At 45.1% G+C, this 21,781-nt stretch overlaps 3 protein-coding genes across 9 annotated transcripts in view; all 3 read left to right on the forward strand.

Moving 5' to 3' along the window:
* On the forward strand, positions 1-8,723 carry mtmr2 (myotubularin related protein 2). Of its 5 annotated transcripts, none has more exons than XM_035527516.2 (16): positions 1-208; positions 613-694; positions 807-830; positions 914-977; positions 2,393-2,487; positions 4,231-4,335; positions 4,438-4,542; positions 4,671-4,754; positions 4,928-5,077; positions 5,177-5,365; positions 5,812-5,997; positions 6,150-6,356; positions 6,529-6,621; positions 6,747-6,860; positions 6,959-7,135; positions 7,380-8,723. In XM_035527516.2, the coding sequence occupies exons 1-16, from the start codon at positions 141-143 to the stop codon at positions 7,539-7,541; spliced, it is 1,905 nt and encodes a 634-aa protein (XP_035383409.1). In that variant the 5' UTR covers positions 1-140; the 3' UTR covers positions 7,542-8,723. The 5 variants fall into 5 exon arrangements, with proteins under 5 accessions (XP_035383409.1, XP_035383411.1, XP_035383410.1 ...); XM_035527518.2 differs by having other exon boundaries at positions 613-688; XM_035527517.2 differs by having other exon boundaries at positions 616-694.
* Positions 8,724-8,876: 153 nt separating this feature from the next.
* Positions 8,877-16,441, forward strand: fam76b (family with sequence similarity 76 member B). Of its 3 annotated transcripts, XM_027033085.3 has the most exons (11): positions 8,877-9,895; positions 10,056-10,183; positions 10,542-10,606; positions 10,708-10,762; positions 10,925-11,080; positions 12,068-12,234; positions 12,476-12,526; positions 12,676-12,753; positions 13,922-14,057; positions 15,076-15,177; positions 15,434-16,441. In XM_027033085.3, exons 2-11 carry the CDS (start codon positions 10,097-10,099, stop codon positions 15,521-15,523), a joined length of 987 nt encoding a protein of 328 aa, XP_026888886.1. In that variant the 5' UTR covers positions 8,877-9,895; positions 10,056-10,096; the 3' UTR covers positions 15,524-16,441. The 3 variants fall into 3 exon arrangements, with proteins under 3 accessions (XP_026888886.1, XP_026888885.1, XP_026888887.1); XM_027033084.3 differs by having other exon boundaries at positions 8,877-10,183; XM_027033086.3 differs by having other exon boundaries at positions 8,877-10,183; positions 13,925-14,057.
* Positions 16,442-19,931: 3,490 nt separating this feature from the next.
* cwc15 (CWC15 spliceosome associated protein) overlaps positions 19,932-21,781 on the forward strand; it is a 6,314-nt gene continuing 4,464 nt past the window's right edge. Inside the window, exons 1-2 of the mRNA XM_035526750.1 lie at positions 19,932-20,006; positions 20,681-20,821. Coding sequence (XP_035382643.1) covers positions 20,691-20,821 — 131 coding nt within the window. The 5' untranslated portion in view covers positions 19,932-20,006; positions 20,681-20,690. The remainder of the gene's footprint in view (positions 20,007-20,680; positions 20,822-21,781) is intronic.

Genomic DNA, 21,781 nt, shown 5'->3' on the forward strand with positions numbered 1-21,781 from the left:
GCTTCCGGTTTTTTGTGCTGGCTTCATTTTCCCTTTGTGGAAAAATTGCAGAGGCTCTAAACGCGACTTGAATACCGCCGTCGCCCCCGCCGATCTACCGGTATCGTATCGTATCGTATCGCCCCGGCCGAGGAGCTCCGATGGAGAAGAGCGGCAGCGTGGACAGCCTGGGCTCGAGACGCTCCTCGTGCGTGGACTCCCTGTCCAGGTGAGCGGGACGGCTAGGCGAGCTAGCTTAGTTTAGTTAGCCTCGTTACCTCAGCGCCGAGAAGGGCCCCAGACGAGCGGCTCGCCAGTACAAAGCTCACTCTACACTCACGCAGTTCTCGCTGTTATACTGGGTTTAAGCACACTCTGTCCTGGGGTTTATAAATATAGAGCAAAGGAGGATATTGTGATAAATATTTAGGAGTTTCCAACGGGATCGTTAGCGTTAGCTGGGTTAACTAGGTTAGCAAGTAAAATGAACAGCTAGTTATCGCGGTCAGTCAGGATAAATAGGTAGGTTAGCATCTTATGTCCCTGTCAGTACGATGAAGACATGGTTAGTTAATAACTCGGAATACGCCGCTACATTCTTTTAATGTTTCTGTAATCCCGTATATTCCTCAGTAGTTCCACGTCCCGGTCAGACCGGTCCTCGCTCGCCAAAGGCCCGTCCGCCTCGGTCAACGACTTGTCCCCGGAGGTGCGGGTAGGGGAACGGCGTTTAAAACCCTTAAATCGAGGGTCTTCTTATAGGAGCTTTATTGGCTTTCAGTGCTATGTAAAGAAATCTTATTGGTTATGTTTCTATTTTCACGCAGACGCCAGGAAAGCCCTCTACTAAGGTAAAGTTTGAATTTAATTCGCACACTGATGATGGATACGGTGTGACGTAAGTAAATGTGAGAGCATGCCTTGGCTCTCTCAGGCTTTCAGAGACTCTGGGAAGGATGATCCTGAGCTGTTACCGAAGGAAGTGGTCCAGATTGTGGGTAAGAAACATTCTTAAATGTTATCCACTTAATAAAGTGTGTGTGTGTGTGTGTGTGTGTGTGTGTGTGTGTGTGTGTGTGTGTGTAAGCAAAGCGAAGTTTATATAGAGATTTTATAACAGCTGTTGTCACAACGCAAGAAACCTCAAGAGGAACCAAGACTCAAAAAGGGGAACCCTTCCTCCTCAGCACCTTACAGCATGATGACATGAAATGAATAAAAAATAACAACAATTTAAAATAGGAATAATAATCCCAGAAAGTGGGGTGATTGAATTGACATTATAGTCTATATTTCTGAAGTGTGACATGGCGATAGTGTGTCAGTGTCCAGGGTCAGGTCTGGTGGAAGACCAGCTCAGGAAGGTCAAGGGTTTCCTTCATCAGGCACACAGTAGCACACGACCTCGTGGTGGTAGAGACTGGTTCAGGGACAGGCGGGCAAGAAGGCAGATGACCTCGTGGTGGTAGAGACTGGTCCAGGGACAGGCGGGCAGGAAGGCAGATGACCTCGTGGTGGTTGAGACTGGTCCAGGGACAGGCGGGAAGGAAGGCAGACGACCTCGTGGTGGTAGAGACTGGTCCAGGGACAGGCGGGCAGGAAGGCAGACGACCTCGTGTTGGTAGAGACTGGTCCAGGGACAGGCGGGCAGGAAGGCAGACGACCTCGTGGTGGTAGAGACTGGTCCAGGGACAGGCGGGCAGGAAGGCAGACGACCTCGTGGTGGTAGAGACTGGTCCAGGGACAGGCGGGAAGGAAGGCAGACGACCTCGTGGTGGTAGAGACTGGTCCAGGGACAGGACAGAGAGTCTCAGTTGGGTTCCACCTAAAGGAGCAGGGAATGCTGAGAGAGGAAAGAGATATATTAGTAGCTATATATAAAGAAATGCATATGTAGGCTTAGTACATATCATTCACTGTTGGCTAGATGATTAGATGATTAAGCAGAATAGTTATGATCTGGCTCAGTTTAAGGATCGGAGGTGAGTCAGGGTTCAATTCTGAGGCAGGGTGCACAATCCTGAGCATGATCCGGAATTGGGATGTCCAGGTGCAGGAACAGGTTGGAGAAAGGACAGAGGCAGGGAATAAGATGGGAAAGTGGAGAGAAGAGAGTGGACAACACAGAATGGGGGCAGAACATAGTCACTATAAAGATGAATGTGGCAATATAATATTTAAAAGTTGTGTACAGGTCAGAATAATTTATACAATATCATTGCCTGAGAACAACTTGTTTGCCAAAGGCTTGTGCAGACAGGTGCATTTTCAGTCGAGTCTTAAATATTGAGTGTCTGAATGCTGTACTGAAGTAGGAAGTGCATTCCATAGTTGGGGTGCCTTGTATGAGAACACTCGGCTACCTGCTGTGAATGTTTTGTGTTTGTTTGTTTGTTTATTGGGTACACTGCAGCCAAAGATGTCACCTATATCTGTCCATTTGTGGGAGCTCTGCGGGGGATACTGACTGTCACCAACTACAGACTGTTCTTCAGATGCATCAACAGAGTGAGAGACACACACACAAACATATATACAGTACTGTGCAAAAGTTTTAGGCAGGTGGGAAAAAATGCTAAGAATCCTTTCAAATATATAAATAATTGCTTATTTTTATCAATTTACAAAATGCAAAGTGAGCGAACAAAAGAAATCTAAATCAAATCAATATTTGGTGTTACTACCCTTTGCCTTCTAACCAGTATCAATTCTTATAGGTACAATTACACATTGTCAGGTGTTTTGTAGGATTACAGTCAGGTGTATGATCAACCAGTTATACCAAACAGGTGCTAATGATCATCAATTTCACATGTAGGTTGAAACACAGTGATTAATTGAAACATAAACAGCTGTGTAGGAGGCTTAAAACTGGGTGAGGAACAGCCAAACTCTGCTTCCAAGGTGAGGTTGTGGAAGACAATTTCATGTCACAGGTCATACACCATGGCAAGACTGAGCACAGCAACAAAACACAAGGTAGTTATACTGCATGATCCGAGACAAAGATTTCAAAGCAGACTGGGGTTTAAAGATGTGCTGTTCAAGATCTTTTGAAGAAGCACAAAGAAACTGGCAATGCTGAGGATGGTAGACACAGTGGTCAGCCAAGGAAACTTCATGCAGCATGTGAAAAACACATCAAGATTATTTCCCTTTGAAATCCGAAGATGTCCAACGGTACCATCAGCTCAGAACTGGCAGAAACCTGTGGGACCCAGCTACACCCATGTACTCTCTGGAGAAGTCTGGTAAGAAGTGGTCTTCATGGAAGAGCTGCAGCTAAAAATCCATACCTCCGACATGGAAACAAGGTCAAGCGACTCAATTATGCACAAAAACATAGGATCTGGGGTGCAGAAAAATGGCAGCAGGTGCTCTGGACTGATGAGTCAAAATTTGAAATATTTGGCACTAGCAGAAGGCAGTTTGTTCGCTGAAGGGCTGGAGAGCAGTACAATGAGTGTCTGCAGGCAACAGTGATGCATGGTGGAGGTTCCTTGCAAGTTTGGGGCTGCATTTCTGCAAATGGAGTTGGAGATTTGGTCAGGATTAATGGTGCCTTCAATGCTGAGAAATACAGGCAGATACTTATCCATCATGCGATACCATCAGGGAGGCGTATCATTGGCCCCAAATGTATTCTGCAGCAGGACAACGGCCCCAAACACACAGCCAATGTCATTAAGAACTATCTTCAGCGTAAAGAAGAACAAGAAGTCCTTGAAGTGACGGTATGGCCCCCACAAAGCCCCAATCTCAACATCATCCAGTCTGTCTCGGATTACATGAAGAGACAAGGATTTGAGGAACCCTACATCCACAGAAGATCTGTGGTTGGTTCTCCAAGAAGTTTGGAACAACCTACCAGCTGAGTTCCTTCAAAAACTGTGTGCAAGTGTACCTAGAAGAATTGATGCTTTTTTTGAAGGCAACGAGTGGTCACACCAAATATTGATTTGATTTAGATTTCTCTTCTGTTCGTTCACTGCATTTTGTTAATTGATGAAAATTAACTATTAACTTGCATTTTTTTCACACCTGCCTAAAACCTTTGCACAGTACTATGTGCGTGTGTGGGTGTGTGTGTGTGTGTGTATATGCATCACACACAAAAAGCTATGGAAAAAAAAGGAGACCACTACAAAATTTTCAATTTCTCTGACTGAGGGCCAACACACACACATACATGTACACACAAACTACACAAATGACAAGCTTCCTGTGTGTGTGTGTGTGTGCGTGTTGCAGGAGCCTGCGTTTTTGTTGGACCTGCCTCTAGGAGTGATCAGCAAAGTGGATAAGATTGGTGGGGCGTCCAGCAGAGGGGACGTTTCTTATGGCCTCGTCTGCAAGGTGTGTGTGTATGGTCATGTGTGTGTGTGTGTGTGTGTGGTCATGTGTGAGCACTTGTTTTTAGGACACAATGAGCTTACGTGTGTGTGCGTGTGTTTATAGGACATGAGGAACCTGAGATTTGTTTATAAGCCACCAGAGGATTCATTACAGAAATCTGCCTTTGATGTTTTGACCAAGTTTGCCTTCCCTAACTCTAACAATCTGGTAAGTGTGTGGGTGCATTTATTCATAATCTACATATATAACTATGTCTTTCTAACTCTCTCTCTCTCTCTCCTCTCTCTCTCTCTCTCTCTCTCTCTCTCTCTCTCTCTCTCTCTCTGTGTGTCTAGCCTCTTTTTGCCTTTGAGTATGATCAGGTATTCCCTGAGAATGGATGGAAAGTATATGATGCACTGGCAGAGTACAAGAGACAGGTATGGTGTGTGCATGTGTGTGTGTGAACTGTAGAACATGTACAGTGTATTTATTTATAATGCATTGCAGTAGGGTTTATAAAATGAACCCAGAAATATCTAGGAGTGTGTAAGAGAGAGAGAGAAAACACTTGTCATGACACACAAAACATTTACAAATTGTGTGTGTGTAGGGTCTACCCAATGAGAGCTGGAGGATATCTAAGGTGAATGATCACTATGAACTGTGCGACTCGTATCCTGCCTCTCTGGTCGTCCCAGTAACAATCACGGACGAAGAACTCCGCCGAGTCGCCGCCTTCAGGGCCAAAGGGCGCATTCCAGTGGGTGACATCATCATGAACATTCAGCCCTCTCACAGTTCTGCAACCTGCCTGCAGTGCATATGTGTGTGAGCAGACTGTCCCACTCTCGTGCTACAGGTGTTGTCATGGATCCACCCCGAGAGCCAGGCGGCGGTGGTGCGGTCCAGCCAGCCGATGTCGGGAGTGAGTGGCAAACGCTGCAAAGAGGATGAGAAGCTCCTGCAGGCCATCATGGACGCCAACGCACAGTCACACAAACTCTTCATCTTCGACGCCAGACCTAGTGTTAACGCCGCTGCTAATAAGGTTAATACACACACTATCACTCCTGCACACACACACACAGACGCACACTTTTACACAGATGCTCACACAGAGACACAAACACTGATCCAAACACTCATTCATGTGTGTGTGTGTGTGTGTGTGTGTGTGTGTGTGTGTGTGTGTGTGTATATAACATATGTATATATACAAACAAACTCAAAGTCTTTTATAAATAACATTGTGTGTGTAAATAAAATAACAACCGTGTATGTAGAGAATTATGTTGAGAAGTATTATATTATCCAGATAATATTAAAGGACTGAAGAATTACAATTGGATATGTGGTATGTGAGTACATTAGTATGTTTGTAAGTAGTACATGGTAATACAGTGACCATTTATACAGCGTAAGAAGTAAGTGTGTGTGTGTGTGTGTGTGTGTGTGTGTGTGTGTGTGTGTGTGTGTGCACGTATGTGCCCTCAGATGAAGGGTGGTGGGTGTGAAAGTGAGGATGCATATCAAAACGCTGAACTGGTCTTCCTGGACATCCACAACATCCATGTGATGCGTGAGTCACTCCGGAAACTCAGAGAGGTAGTTTACCCGAACATCGAGGACTCCCATTGGCTGTCCAACCTCGAGTCCACCCATTGGCTGGAACATATCAAGGTAAAGTGGACAAGAAACTAAATAGAGGCAGTCTGGAGAAACATCGAAAGGGTGTGTGTGTGTGTGCGCACATGCGTCTTGATGTGTGTTGTATTTTTACATGCATGTTTTTTTGTGTGTGTACGCGTGTATGTGTGTGTGCGTGCGTCTAGCTGATTTTGGCTGGGGCTCTGAGGATGGCGGATAAGGTGGAGTCTGGGAGGACGTCGGTGGTGGTGCACTGCAGTGATGGCTGGGACCGCACGGCTCAGCTCACCTCCCTCACCATGATCATGCTGGACGCTCACTACAGGACCGTCACCGGCTTCCAGACCCTCATCGACAAGGAGTGGGTCAGCTTCGGACATCGCTTCCAGCAGGTTCTCTCACACACGTACACACAAAAACACGCACATACACACACACACACACACACACTTTCAAATTAACACAGTGTATATCCAAACCCACTTTTATTTTATCTGTCACTTGGTGTGATTGTGTGTGCGCGTGCGTGTGCGTGCATGCGTGCGTACGTGCGTGCGTGTGTAGAGAGTGGGCCATGGAGATCAGAACCACACAGATGCAGATCGCTCTCCAATCTTCCTGCAGTTTATCGACTGTGTGTGGCAGATGACACAACAAGTCAGTCACTATGGCAACCACGTCATAAACCCCACCTGTTTACCGTTAAATGACAAAGTTCTGCATTCCACAATAACATACCTGTGTGTGTGTGTGTGTGTGTGTGTGTGTGTGTGTGTGTGTAGTTTCCTGCAGCGTTTGAGTTTAATGAGTACTTCCTCATCACAGTGCTGGATCACCTCTACAGTTGTTTGTTTGGAACCTTCCTGTGTAACAGTGAACAGCAGAGGGTCAGAGAGGTGGGAAAGTGCTGTGTGTGTGTGTCTGTGTGTGTGTTTGCGCATGAGAGAGAGAGAGAGAGAGAGAGAGAGAGATGTGATTTTGTGTGTGTGTGTAGGAGCTGTCCAAGCGCACCGTGTCTCTGTGGTCGTTGGTGAACAGTCAGCTGGAGGAGTTTGTGAACCCGCTGTACGTGCACTACTCCTCCCACGTGCTGCTGCCCTCCGTGTCCATCAGACACCTGCAGCTCTGGCTCACCTACTACATCCGCTGGAACCCCAGGATGAGGCCGCAGGTACACACATGCACGCACATACCCACATACACAGAAATGTGCATATAAACACAAACACACCCACGGTCAATAAGGGAACAATGTGAGTAAGTGAGCAGAGAGTGTGGAGTGTAATTAATTGAGCAGAGAGTAATTGAGTACTTAATTAAATAGTGGAAGATTCCTGGAGGTTTTCTCTGCCCCCTAGTGTCCATTTCTTTGGCTGTTCTTGGATGTGCTCTCATGAACTAGTGTACTTTTTCAGGAACCAGTGCATCAGCGTTACAAAGAGCTGTTGGCCAAGCGGGCAGAGCTTCAGAAGAGGGTGGAGGAACTTCAGCGTGACGTAGCCAATCGTGCTTCTGTGTCCTCTGAGAGGGCGGGGTCACCCACTCGCTCCATTACTCCTGTGCAGACCTTTGTATGAAGACCTGACATTGGCTACAGCACAGGTGTTCAGCCCCTTTCCTTGAATCCAGGTCTGATCTTGGAGTCTGTAAAGCTTAGAAGGTAATCAAACAGTTAATGTGACTTACGGGCCACCTGGTGTTCAGCCCTCACTCCTGGGTACAGGGAGGGTGGGAGTACCCGGACCACCAGGGTGAGGTTTTGAACATCTGTGTTTAGTCACATCAGTTTACTACCAGTGACTAGAAAAACCAGGCCGGTGTTTGGATCAGAGGTCCGGAGTTAAATACCTCATGACTGAATGATAGATCATTCCTGATGCCGCCCCACCCCGTCTCTCTGTCTGTCTCTCTGTCTTACTCTCTTGAAACAGAAACAGTGATGTGTGGAACATCTCAGATCGGTTTGTCAAATCTCAGATCAGTTCCACCACACACAAAGCAACTAATACATAGGTTTATAAGCCATTAATACCTTAGTCTAGTATTATGTTATTACATTTATTAGGACTTTTATATAATATACTGTACATTTTAGCTTGACATGTTTGTCTAGGTATAGAGTGCAAACATGCTCTGCTCTTTCTTGTGATTGGGCACAAGCACTGAGGGGAAACACATGACCAAACCAGTCTGATTGTATAATATTTGCATATTTAAAAGAGCAGTAGTTGCCTTTAAAAGATACTGCTTCATAGGTAGGCTTAGAGAAAGCTAACTGAATAATCACTTAAAAAAAAAAGAATGAAACACAAAGTTTAAAAACTATATTACCAGCATTCCTGTAGTTTTGCTAACAGTGGGGAACGTGGTATATATGTGAAGTACGGTAAATGGTTATCACTGCATAAAGCCAGTCAGAGGGCAGGATACTGTGGTCAGTAGATAGGGTAATTACACAAGACCTCATCTCATTATAATATTTTAGATATGCCAGCGCCATTCATGCATTTCTGTGATAGGCATCGGTATTTCATAGCTGTTAAAACAGACCCGTTCCAAAGATGCTCCTTCATATGCAGGCGTGTATGTGTGCAGACGCATTTGGGTTTTGCAGAAATGTCACTGGCTAGTTGGAGTTGTTACACTGCATTATGGGTAATGTAGTAAAGGAGCAGGTTGAGAAAATAGTTTCTTCTTTTCTGTTCCAAGTGTTCCGGGAACTAAAAGAAAGCAGCACAGCGACAGGACCTCATAGTGGGGATAAAGGGAGTTGCTGAACTCTGGGATAGTGAAATAATGTTACACTATGCATTGTGGGTAATGCAGTCAAGTTTACTGTCACTGTGCTCTGGGATAATGAAATGGTATTTTAAAATTCCATATGCTGCAGTTATGAAGGGCTTTTGAGATTCACTAATGGTCTTTGCTAATCATTTTACATTCCTTTATTGTTTGAATAAATCATTTTAATGGTTGAAAAGTCCTTGTCCTTTTTCCCCCCTGTGGGTTGTAGTCCTCATGCAGACATGCAGAAGTCCATGTCTAAAATGTGCAAGTACAGCCGTGATTATGTAAGACAGTAGATTTCCCTTATTTACTTTTATTTGCTGGCTTGAGCTAGTTAGTGGTAAAGTTGGCAAAGTAAATCCTGGAAAGGTTTCCAGAAAATCCTGGGATATATTTCTTTACGTTTGGGCCCAGAACCAATTCGGGTCAGTTTTACTCTTGAAGTGGCACTTTTTCTCAATGTCTGCTATTGTGGGTAATGTGTCTAACCTGACCCTTACCCAAGATGCGTGTTATGAGTACATGTTCAACTAATGTGCTTATGGTCATAAATCAGACATATACACCACAGAGATAATACCAGGCACTACAGTGTTTTAATCATACACTTTCAGGGAAGCACAGTCCAGAACTAATTTGTGTGAGTCTGAAGGTGATTCCCGAGCCCTTTTTCACTTGTCTATTACTGTTATGGTTAATTAAAATGATTGGCTAGTTGGTGTGAAAAAGATTGTGGCTCTTGAAATACCTTTGGGATCATCGAGTCCTTTTGGCTTTTCTTTTTTCATCAACGCACGTCATTGTGTACGAAACGGACGTATTTACGTCGGAGGAACGTCACCAAAACACTGTCATGTCAAAGAGGGCGGGTCAAGCGACCCTATTGGCTCCTGTGATTCAAACCCTCAAGCCCCGCCCACCGGCGAGGGGTCCTGATTGGCTCGTCTTTTTTTCCTTTGTAATCGCGGGTCGCATCCGGTTTGTGAGCCGAGTGGGATACCGAAAGAAAAAAAAAAAAAAAAATTTTTTGAGAAACAACGGAAGGAATTTGTTTTAATATATTTCATATTTGACATGCAGCTGCGATATGTTCTCCGTGACTCTTACTGGCAACTACGTGGCCGAAGTGCTGTGTGCCTCTAAGGTGTAACAACATTTGATGACAGGAACCATTTTAGGCTAACTGGCTAACTGGCAGGCTAATTGGTGAGCTAGCTGAGTGAGCTAGCTGGCTAACTGCCTGAGCTCCTCGGATTTGGTGTTCGGTTGTCGGCGGGTTTCCCTGACTGTGCGCACGTTTGCAGAGTTGGACGGGAGACGGCCCCGGTCGTGAGTGGAGTCGGCGATGGCTTCGTCGGCCCTGTACGCGTGTACAAAGTGCAACCAGCGCTACCCGTTTGAAGAGCTCTCGCAGGGACAGCAGCTGTGCAAGGTGCGGCATGCGCTAAACGCTCCGCTGTGTAAACTAAAGAGTACGGGGGTATCCGTTAAGGACACACCTGAGGGTTGTTTATGGCGTGGTGGTGTCCGGAGACCGAAGAGGCTCCGTTGCCGTGACCCATACCGGTACAATGTATAATGCGCCCCCCCATTAGCTGTGCGGTCGTGATGTACGCGGTCGTTAAAGCCGGTTTGTGTGTGATAAGTGTTCAAAAGAGATGACACTGAGCTTAGCCAATGATGTCGGGTACAACAGAAAGGTTCACACACGTGGTTGCTGTGTAAGAGGGGAAGAAATTGCTCGCAGTTTCAAACTGGGGGAGAAAGTCATGTTCTGGTTTATTCTGCAGGAGTGTCGTATTGCCCACCCCATAGTGAAGTGCACCTACTGTAGGACTGAGTTCCAGCAGGAGAGGTAACAGCGTGTTAATATAAAATATGATAGCAGAAATGATATGTAGAGTGTAGTGGTGGTGGCGTGTTGTCTGAACTTTTTGATTAATTTTTTTGTTTCAGCAAAACAAACACCATCTGCAAAAAGTGTGCACAGAACGTCAAACAGTTCGGAACAGTAAGTTCTTGCCCACGGAGTTCCTGCTATCCTGTGAAAGTGTGACTGACCATGCAGACGCAAGATGAGTGTAAATGTGTGAGGGAGAGAACGTGCACTACCATGGGAATTTTGTGGTTTATGGTGTCTGTGTCTGTGTGTGCGTGCGTGTGTACGGGCCAGCCGAAGCCATGCCAGTACTGTAATATCATCGCCGCATTTATTGGAACCAAATGTCAACGCTGCACCAACTCGGAGAAGAAGTACGGCCCCCCCCAGACCTGCGAACAGTGCAAACAGCAGTGTGCCTTCGACAGGAAAGAGGAAGGCAGGCGAAAGGTAGTACGCACATTTTCTCACACACACACACACACACACACACGGCCATTCCAACAGGAAAGACAAGGTCTGGGAAATAAAACGTGCGCATGCACGCACACACTTGATCCTCTTTGTCACAAACAGACCTGACACAGGGACATAATGGTTTGATGTGGTGCAGACAGCAGGACAGAAGTCCCTGAAGGCAGTAGTTGAACTGGCCTTGGCCCACCAGCTCACCTGACCAATACAGTCCCGCAGTTCTGAACACCGCATGGCCTGACCACCTCAGAGGAGATGCATAACCCAGAACACGTCATTGTGCACTGACCTGTATCTGAACATCTTTAATACTGCAGCTTGCCCCATCAGATGACTCTCACAGCCCCGAGGTCCGGTTGGGGGCACAAAAAAGCCCCTGCGTAAAAATGTCTTCTGATGACACTAACACGGTGTTACTCATTTTTGTCACTTCAAATAGAGTAGAGGAAAAGTCCCTTCAGGGATGAGTTAATACCCAAAACGATAAGAAACTGAGCTGGTTGAACTAATCCCCTGTGCGGGGGAATCCATCACCTTCACCACGTCAGATCTCACCTGCACCTCCTCTTTTAAAGTTATTCTAATTTTAGATTTTGTGTTTAACATTTATTAACTTAAATAAGTGATGTTTATTTTTGCGAATGGATTGCAGCTAACCCTGTAGTTATCTCTACAACCAAACGTTTATCCCATGTAGCTAGTGAGTCTTGATTCAATAGCATTTGAACAGCATGTTCACATACGTCACTTGTAACAACACATGCTTCAGTTGACTGCAATGTTAAGGGAGAAAAATGTGAAGCAAATCCTGTGGGTGGAGCGCTTTAAGATCTGTGGAGGTGGAATATAACCTGTGCAGCATGCTGCAACAGGCTGGGGGGCGAATACTGTAACAGGCTGGTTACGGGTATGCTGTCATGCTGGGGAAGGTGACGGCACATGCATGTGTGCGTGCACACCCAGGTGGATGGGAAGCTCTTGTGTTGGCTCTGCACTCTGTCCTACCGACGTGTACTGCAGAAAACAAAAGAACAGCGCAAGGGCCTCGGCTCCTCCCACTCCAACGCATCATCACTCAGCGACAAAGAACACCAGCGACATCAACATCGACACAGCTCCTCACACCACAAGTGAGTGTTGCACGTGCGCGCACACCCACACACTGCACAATTAAGTGCCTTCATGTATCAAAAGAACCTTGCTGTCTGTTCAAGCACCACACACACACACACACGTACGCTGCTTTATGTGTGAAGTTACTCATGTTGGCTAAACATGTATAACCATAACTTTTAAATGGAGCCTACCTTGATCTCAAATCTTCTAACACTCCATAATGGTGAGTCTGCTTGTTTGTTTGTTTTGTTGTAGGCTGACTGGCAGTTTGAGTCCAGAACAGGAGCAGCGGCTGTGGGAGCAGAGGTGAGCTTTTGTTTTTTGTTTATGTGGGGTTTTTTTTCTAACTATAGTTGTTGCCATGGACACAGCTGGTGGTCGCGTTGTCATGCAAACAGAGTGTGGTTGTGCTGCCGTGGAAACAAGGATATGCCTAACCTGTGTTCTCTCCACAGCCATAAATCATCGTCCATCCAAAAAGAAACTCCAAAGAAGAAACCCAAGCTAGAGCTGAAGCCTACCAATGGAGACAGGTATACACACCTGAGGCTACACACACACCTGAGCAAGGGCAGAGGAGACAGGTACACACACACCTGAGGGAGGGGTGGGGAAACGGGTACACACACCTGTGCAAGGGCAGGGGAGAGAGGTACACACACACACACACACACACACACACACACACCTGAGGGAGGGGTGGCGGGACGGGTACAACTGGGCAGTATGGATTCTAGAACGATCTTTGCTGCTTAGCCCTCTCATGACTGAGGATGGAGAGCACAGAGCTTTTGAGTCTTGCACGGAGTGTGGAGAACCACAGCCCAACCAGAATATTTTACTGAGCACATTCATGGTGGTGTATTCTGTCATCAGTACGTTGTCCAAAACATTCCAATCTAGCCTGCAGGTACACGTACCTGAGGGAGGGGTGTGGTTGGGTTTAGGAATGTGTGAAAGCAAAGTGAAAGTGTGTGCTCTCTCTCTTTCTTTCTCTGTCTATCTGTCTCTTAAAAGTGACACACTCGCACAAATACTTTAATACACATATGTGATGTCTAACATGTACACATATAATAAATAAATATTATGTATTCTTGGGATTGGTTTAAGATAGGGTTTGATTGTTGTCTATATAAATGTGCTCATATTTGAGCATATTCAGCAACTTCTAAACACACGAGCAAAAAATCTTCGTTCCTCATGTTCTCAAAGATGGAGTGTAGGTTTTAATGTGTGTGCATCGGTGTCTGCGTGTGAGCACGTGTGTGTCTCTCTCTGCGTGTGTGTTCTTTTCTGGGCTTCCATGGTTTCTTTTGACACCCGTTTTTCTGACTCCAGGTTATCAGTCTACACTCTTAACGCGTCTCTGCATTTGGGACTTTTAATGTTAATTTATTAATGTGTACATTTTGGTGGGTTTTGTTGTGGTTTTGAGAGATTGTAGGGACTTGTATGGTGAGGGTGATGTTTTTGTCTGAGGGGTCTGTTGTGTGCTATCAGCAGTCTGGGCATACCTGGGATAAGTTCATCGAATTTCAAAGCCTTTTTTTCCCCCCCTCTATTTGCTGTTTTGTGATGTGCTTTTAGGATATTGTTACAAAATTCTGAATGAAATATTTCTATGGGATTTGTCTCCCATGATGAGCTTTTTGATAAACAATTGGTCTCTCTCTGTTCCCCCCCCCCCCTCTCCTCCAGTAGCTCTATCACTCAGTCTATGGATTCTGGTGGCACAGATAACTTCATCCTGATCAGCCAGCTGAAAGAGGAAGTGATGTCATTGAAGCGGTTACTCCAGCAGAGAGATCAGACCATCCTGGAAAAGGACAGGAAGGTGTGGCCCGCCCCTTGCTACGTGTCCAATCAGGACCAAACTACTTTGTTTTCATTCGCACACTAGTTCCTTATGTAGTGAACAGGAGTGCAGCTGGTAGGTTGCAAACAGTACTAGGATGGCATGTGACAGAGAAGCTATGCCATCGTCGTGAGCTCACTGGTGTGAAGCCCAATGAGGCTATGGGTGAGCAAAACTGGTGCTGGGTGGGAGGGGCTCTCCTCTGTCAGTCACAGTGTTACCAGCCAATCGCAGACATCCATGGGCTCGGGCTTGCTGGTGAGGTCAGTTCGTCTTCCCACATGCGTTCAGTGGCCACATAGCTGGTTGGTAGCTGTCATCTTATGGTGAAAGCTAGCTAGCTCGTCGGTTGAGTGAGAACAGGCTCGACGGCTAAAGTTGGGAGAGAAACAGATTCGTGAATAGACTTGTTAATATTAGTCAGTGCAGATATTGAACTGGAAGACTAGAGATATGGGTGCTTTTAAATATTCATCACCAATAGATAAAACGTTGCAACGCTAGTGCTACATTTTAAAACTTTCAGAAAGATGAACTGGAGTCGTGCATTTTCTGGTCCTGTTCACAGCTTTTTGTGGTGAACTGGGAATTTTCCAAGGAAAGTGTTGCAGTGCCCTGGAGCAGTGAGACGCCACAGAAAACGTGACTTCCTGTGCAGCGCACCCACTAGTGAACTAGAGATCTGTGTGACACACACCCCTAAGCTCACACGCATGAGACACCAGAGAGCCAGAGTTCCCCAGACTTGCCTCTCTCTGTCTCTCACTCCACAAGAAAAACAGCTTCATAGTCATGAGACATTCCAGGTTCAGGTTAAGAACACTGCACCAACAGCCAAACGTACGTAGCAGGTCATAATTTGTTTCTAGATTTGTCTTGGTAGTGCTGGAAATGTTTTTATAAGACATTGGCCAGATAAGCTGGTTCAGCAACTGTGCTCATCTCGTGTGTGTGTGTGTGTGTGTGTGTGTGTGTGTGTGTGTGTGTGTGTGTGTAGCTGACGGAACTGAAAGCAGATTTTCAGTACCAGGAGTCAAACATGCGCTTGAAGATGAACAACATGGAGAAAGCACACAAGGAGGCAATGGAGCAGCAACAGGTGAGGCAGTCTGGAAGTTGCACCTCGCGCAGGGTTTCCCAGCCCAGTCCTCAGGGGGCCCCAGATGGGCCGTGTATTTGTCCTGACCCAGCTACCACCCCGCCTAAGAAGCATCAACATACCTGCTTGGGGTTTTTGAGGACTGGTATGGGAAACACTGCGTTACACACACCTCAGACATAGCCACAGAGGTTACATATACCTTGCTGTTCCGTGTGTGTGTGTGTGTGTGTGTGTGTGTGCGTGTGCGTGCCAGGCTAAGAACAGAGAGCTCATGAAGCAGGTGGCTGCCCTCTCCAAAGGGAAAAAGCTCGACCGCAGCAGTGGTTCCCTCCTGTTACCATAGCGATGACCTCTCACCCCTTGTGTCATCACTGTGAGAAAGCTGAGGCCACACCCCTGGGCAGTTTAAATCTGAGCTATCTACTGCTTCAACCCATCAGTTGTTTTCTTTCGCTTTACCTCTTACTCCCACTCCTTGACGACTCCTACATATTTCTGTTTGTCTTGCTCCTTCTCTGTCTGTCTCTACGTGCCTTTTTGTTTGTCTGTCTGCCTCTACCTGTCTGTCACTCCATGTTGGCGGCGTTTTATTTTGATGTCACATGCGGCGGCCGCTAGTTGGGTTGAGGTTCTCTTTGGAGGTGCTGCGCAGTCATGCGTTTTGGGACTGTAATCATGATATGCATTTGGAACTGACATTTCTAAAATGGACCCTGTTACTATGGACACGCAAAGGGCTAATCACCCTGAAGCTCATATGCAAAACGTCGGGCAGACGTCAGCGCCATGTTTGGGAAACGTTTTCTGGACACTGCAAGAGACGACGGTCCGAACTATGAGCTGGATTTTAGATTTTATAAATGATTTTATAGGTAGCGTCACCATTCAGCACGACACACACACTCACACGCATTCTCTCTCCTTCTTTCGCTCTCTCTGGTGGATTGATTGTATAACTGCATGTTTTGCGGCCCTGTCAACTATGTGGTGTTATTTTTTAACTATGACGATTATAATAACGATTATTATGTTGTGTTTTCTGTTCAATGCTGCAGAGTGTATTCTAGTAAGAAAGAGAATCTTCAATATAGGAATCTCTCTTCTTCTGTCTCTTGCTCATACACACACACACACACACACATTCTATTTCTCTCTTTATCTTACACATTCTATCATATCAGTCTTTGTACTGTGATTACACTTTTGTATTTTTTCTTTCCAGGACACAGACGTTTCAGGAATAAATTTAGTAAAACCCTTATTGTGTGTGTGTGTGTGTGTGTAACACTCCGTTTAACACCATCAAACGTTGAAGTAAAGGATCTAGTAGAAGCAAAAATACCAAAATCTGCTCAGAATGGGAGTTGTTTTTGTTCAAGATCAAAGGTATTAGGACAAAAACCACTTCAGTGCCCTCACTACTAAATACTGACTGACTTGCAAAAATGTAGTATAACTTCACAGCACCAACAGCATCCAACAACATGGGAAATTGTTTGTTTTCCTGGTAATTCTCAAATAAAATTATAAAACTTTAAAGTGAGAGCTATAACCAACTGCAAGGCAGGTAGTGCCCGCTCTAAAATGTAATGAAACAGAAAAATGCAATTTTACCCAGAAAAGCGTAACAAATGTGAATGATTATAGATTGAATTAAAAAAAGGTTCCTTTACTCAAAAATATTCTTGATCTTCAGGAAAGGATTACTTGAAAATGCTTAAAAACTACAGATGAGGTGTTCTTAAATTCATGTAACAGTGCACTAACAGTAGTGGCCACCTGTAGCCTGAGTAACATGTAAAGACTCCCCAGGTCAGATTTTGGCTTAGGTGTCATTTCACCCATGTTGTCCTTGACATACAGTGCCACAAGCTGAGAGGAAACGACTGAGGTGAATGCTGGGATTCAGAAAAGCCACAAGGGTTTCTCACCACTGTAATATCGCCCTCTACTGATTAATGTGACATGGTCCAAGAGTGCACACATACTACGAGACAGCAGGGATTTAACAGCGAACATAACAGGTGACTCACCCTGCTGGAGTACATGGGTGTAAAGGAAACTTTACTAGAGGTATGTCAACACACACACACAGGGGTGTGGCCTTGATCATTGTTCAGTCTTACCTGTGTCATTCAGGAGTTAAGCCCAGACGTAAACACATGAGTCAATTACGACCTTTTACATGTAGCTACGTTCACACCATTTAGCAGATGCTCTTGTCCTGTTATTTGGAAGAAATACTAGGCCTAAATCTAAGAGTACCATTAACCTAGAACCCTGTTAAAGGGAATAGATAGAAAGTAGATAGAAGTTGGTTTTGCTTGTTTGTTTTTTCTGTAGAGAAGGATTTCTGATTATTCAAGTGGCTTGACATTACTCTGGTTCAGTCAAGTGCTTTCGTGGAGATGTGGGTTGTAGACATGACCCTGGACAAGAAGCTGCCCTTACTAACACCACCCACACTTGCGAGATCCTCTTGCGTAATGCCAGGAGGGTTCACCAAAATCTCGTCATCTCCAGGCTAAGCTACTGCAACTCGGAGGAGATGTACGTCAGATCTTGGTGTGGGAGAGAGTCGGGAATACATGATAGCACTGACTTGCTGGGATCCGGTTTCAAATGATCCCTCCATGATGAGATGTCACACAGGTATGCTGAGATCTGAGTTGAGATGCTATGCCTGACAGAGTGCAGGAGTGGAGATGTCAGTACCTGAGCGAGTGTGGGAGAAAGTGACTGTGATCAGAAGGAGGAAGTTACAGAGGTGTCCAAGCTGAAATCAAACCCGTGAAATAAACCTACATGAAAACAAAGCAGAGAACTGAGCACAGCGTGACAAGACTAACGGTGCAAAAAACACAGACATCTTAACGTGACTGCGTCTGAGTTCACCGCTGCATGTATGTAGATGTTTGTGAATGTGTGTCCCTGGAATCATTTGTAACTTCCTCCAAAAAGTCTGTTATTTCTATGTAGGTGCTTGTTATAGAAACCATCTCTACTCACATCTGCTGAGTATGGTGGGTGAGTGAGATGTGAGGTTCCTTCACTTTATCAATCTTTTATCTTTATCTCTCAGTCTCAGCAAGGAAACCAAATTTCTCAGAGCGTCACCCTGGTGAGCAGGGTTGGAGTGGTACACTGATTGTATCAGCCAAAGTGACTCAGCTGTACATGCAGATGTTTGATGCATTCCTGCCAAATCAGAAAGCAAAGCATCATGCATACAGAAAGCTCAGATGCATAATGTATGGGGAAACGTTGCAGAGTTGTCTCTCATCTCTCTCAACAAACTACTAACATTAACATGAATGAGAGTATCTCATCTCTCTCAACAAACGACTAACATGAGAGTCTCTCATCTGTCTCTGTAAACCACTAACATTAGAGTGTCTCTCATCTCTCTTGGTAAACTACTAACATTAGAGTGTCTCTCATCTCTCTTGGTAAACTACTAACATTAGAGTGTCTCTCATCTCTCTCGGTAAACTACTAACATTAGAGTGTCTCTCATCTCTCTCGGTAAACTACTAACATTAGAGTGTCTCTCATCTCTCTCGGTAAACTACTAACATTAGAGTGTCTCTCATCTCTCTCGGTAAACTACTAACATTAGAGTGTCTCTCATCTCTCTCGGTAAACTACTAACATTAGAGTGTCTCCACCACTTTTGCAGTTATGAGGAAGAGGAGGGAATTATTGATATATTGTAAGATTTAGATAATTCATAAAACTTTATAGTAAAACACAACAGAGATAATGGTTTTGATCATAGTCCTGCTACATGAAGAAAATGTTTAGACTCTGGCTTGGTCTGCATTGGATGGGATTTTTTATTTCACACTCACATGGCATTTTTCTAAAACTGAAATGCATATGTATTTATAAAGAATAAAATAATAAAAACACAGACACAAAAATGCCTCATCTAAACATATATAACAGCTAGCAAGCGCACCATGAATCCACATTCATAATTCTTGTTAAAAATGGGCTGGGTTACTTTTGGTAACTGTCAGTTTTAAGTTCTGCAGTTTGCATTTCTTCCTGGTTTGGTGGTCGAATGCTTGGCTCCAGAGTGTGGTAGTGAGTCTCCAAGGGCCACGTGTAAAACGCCGAACTCAGACTCATACGCCGAGGAAATGTGAAAGTTTTATGATGAGTAGAGCAAGCTGCTGAAGAAGCTCTCAGTTTGGATGGACGGACCACGTGTCACATCTCTGTGCCATGTTCAGCAGGCGTGCGCTAGTGTGGGACAGATGTCACCAGTATGCACTGTTATCAGGTCTGAGGTCGCCACCCCAGCTATTCTCAGATTTGTTGTCTGTCTTGACCACAGCATCTGTCTGTTGACCAGACAGATATGAGGAACAGGAGGAAGGGTTTAATATTGTTGTATTTAATATCGTTGAACATCAAAAACACACCTATTTAGGTTATCTAGAACCTCCCAAGATGATGTTATATTAGTTCATAGGCAAACTTGAATGAGATCCAGATCACCGACATATTTCCCACAATTCGTAAAGTGCATGTCTGCACCATTTATGAGTTCTGGGAGAACGAGAGGCCACAGTAATTCTCCACTCTGCTGGTGAGGAAAAGAGGGTTTTCAGTCTTTTCTTAATGTTAACCTCAGTCTTACTCTTGCTGAAAATGTTCCATAGACCTAAAATGCAGGTCTTGTGTCTCTAAGTGTTGCTAGGACTCTGTGTGGTTTACTACATCGCTTTTCTTTTGCCCGACGCGTCTGACCTCAGCAGGCCTCCGTACTGTATGTTTGTCGCGCGTGGGCTGTCGGGATATCACCGTAGGTAACCGAGGTGAGAGTCTTGTTATAAAGCTTTGTGTTATCCTGCTATGGAAGGTTATAAAGGATGTTATTCCGCTTGGTTCCTTTCTCCACAGAACAAACTCTCCGTAGTTTCTGTCCTGTGCTGAGTCATTAGGAAACGGCACGTTGTTTACTGCTAATTTCCATACTCGTATATCTGGCTAAGCTAAGCTAACTCAGCTAGGTTGGCTAAGCTACTGTAGGTTATGAATCTCCCAGTTAAATTTCATTAGTTAAGTTTCATTATAAGAATGTTGTACTAAAATATGTTTGATGGACATAGTTTATAGATAGATATCCGTCCTGATATAGTTTGTAGAAACGTAGCTAGCTAAGCTACCCAGCGTTAGGTGACCGTTGGCGTTAGTTTTCCGGACACATGCCTGTAAAATGCTTTTGTTACTCTGTAATGTTTATTACTCTGTAATGTTCATCACCTACTGGCAAGAAAACATCTTGGCCTAAATCGCAGAAATGAAAGAGGTGCTCGATTTGCACCTCAAACAAAAGGCCGTGTGTAAAAGCCACGTAGCGAATTTCCGTTGGTCACAATCGCAAAACATTGCTGCAGGAAATGTTTATTAAACATGAAATATCAGATTGCGGTAACGTTTAACTTAATAACGGAACAAAGCCTGGCGTGGTGACGCCACATCCTGTCAGGTGACCCAGGATGACCACCGCAGCACGACCAACGTTCGAGCCTGCCAGAGGGGGGCGGGGCAAAGGAGAGGGGGACCTGAGCGCGCTCTCCAAGCAGTACTCCAGCAGAGACCTGCCTGGCCACACCAAGATCAAATACAGGTATGGATGCCCATGCCATCAGAACCAGCGGCGTAGACGTCTTAAGCACACGATATAGGATGAGTTGTTAAGTGCTCACACGAGTAATGGCATAAATGGCGGATGGGTAATTAGTGATGAGGGTTTTAGCTCCTGGGGCAGTGTTACGGGGGGGTTTTATCGTGGGATTTCCGCTTCGCGTCTTCCCATAGCAGAGTCTTAAGACCCCAGATTGCAGGGGCAAAGTGCAGGTTCGTGCTACTCCTGAACTGCAAATGGCGAAGCTGCTGTCCTGCCAGCACCGCTGGTATCTCCTCGTTTTGGTTGCTTCTTAAAATACGTCTTTAAGTGAACAAAGCCAGGCTAAAAAGTTCTTTTGTGCCCAGGATTTACATTTACAGCATTTAGCTGATGCATTTATCCAAGGCGACTTACAACTATGACTGAGTACAACTTGAGTAATTGAGGGTTAAGGGTCTTGCTCAGGGGCCCCACAGTGGCAACTTGGCAGTGGTGGGACTTGAACTGGCAACCTTCTGATTACAAGTCAAGTACCTTAAGCACTGAGACACCACTGGCCTCCGTCACCTCTATAAAACTGTTAACACGTCACACCAAAAAGCATAAAACCTCGCTGTATAACTGAAAAAAAAACCCATACATTTAGCGGCAACTGGTAGAAATCATGTGATAAATGTAAATACCTTCCCAGCCTCTGAAACCACTGGTACAATTCAGCGACCAGTTCTCACATCCATCTTTGCTGTGGGACTAATGTTTGGACAAACCTACCCTTTATTTTGTTACTGTTTTCTACATTGTAGAAAACAACGTGAAGGCTGTGGATGGTGAAATAACACACGTGATTATAGCTGCCTTGGACGTTAGCTTCTTCAAAGCAGCCTCCCTTAACTGCCCACTCTCTGTGTTCCCTTAACTGGCTTTATGAGGCACAACTTACGATGCCTGTCAATCACTCGT

Source organism: Electrophorus electricus, chromosome 8, assembly GCF_041902795.1.
Source record: "Electrophorus electricus isolate QZ-2024a chromosome 8, ASM4190279v1, whole genome shotgun sequence".
In the NCBI taxonomy this organism is placed as follows: domain Eukaryota; kingdom Metazoa; phylum Chordata; class Actinopteri; order Gymnotiformes; family Gymnotidae; genus Electrophorus; species Electrophorus electricus.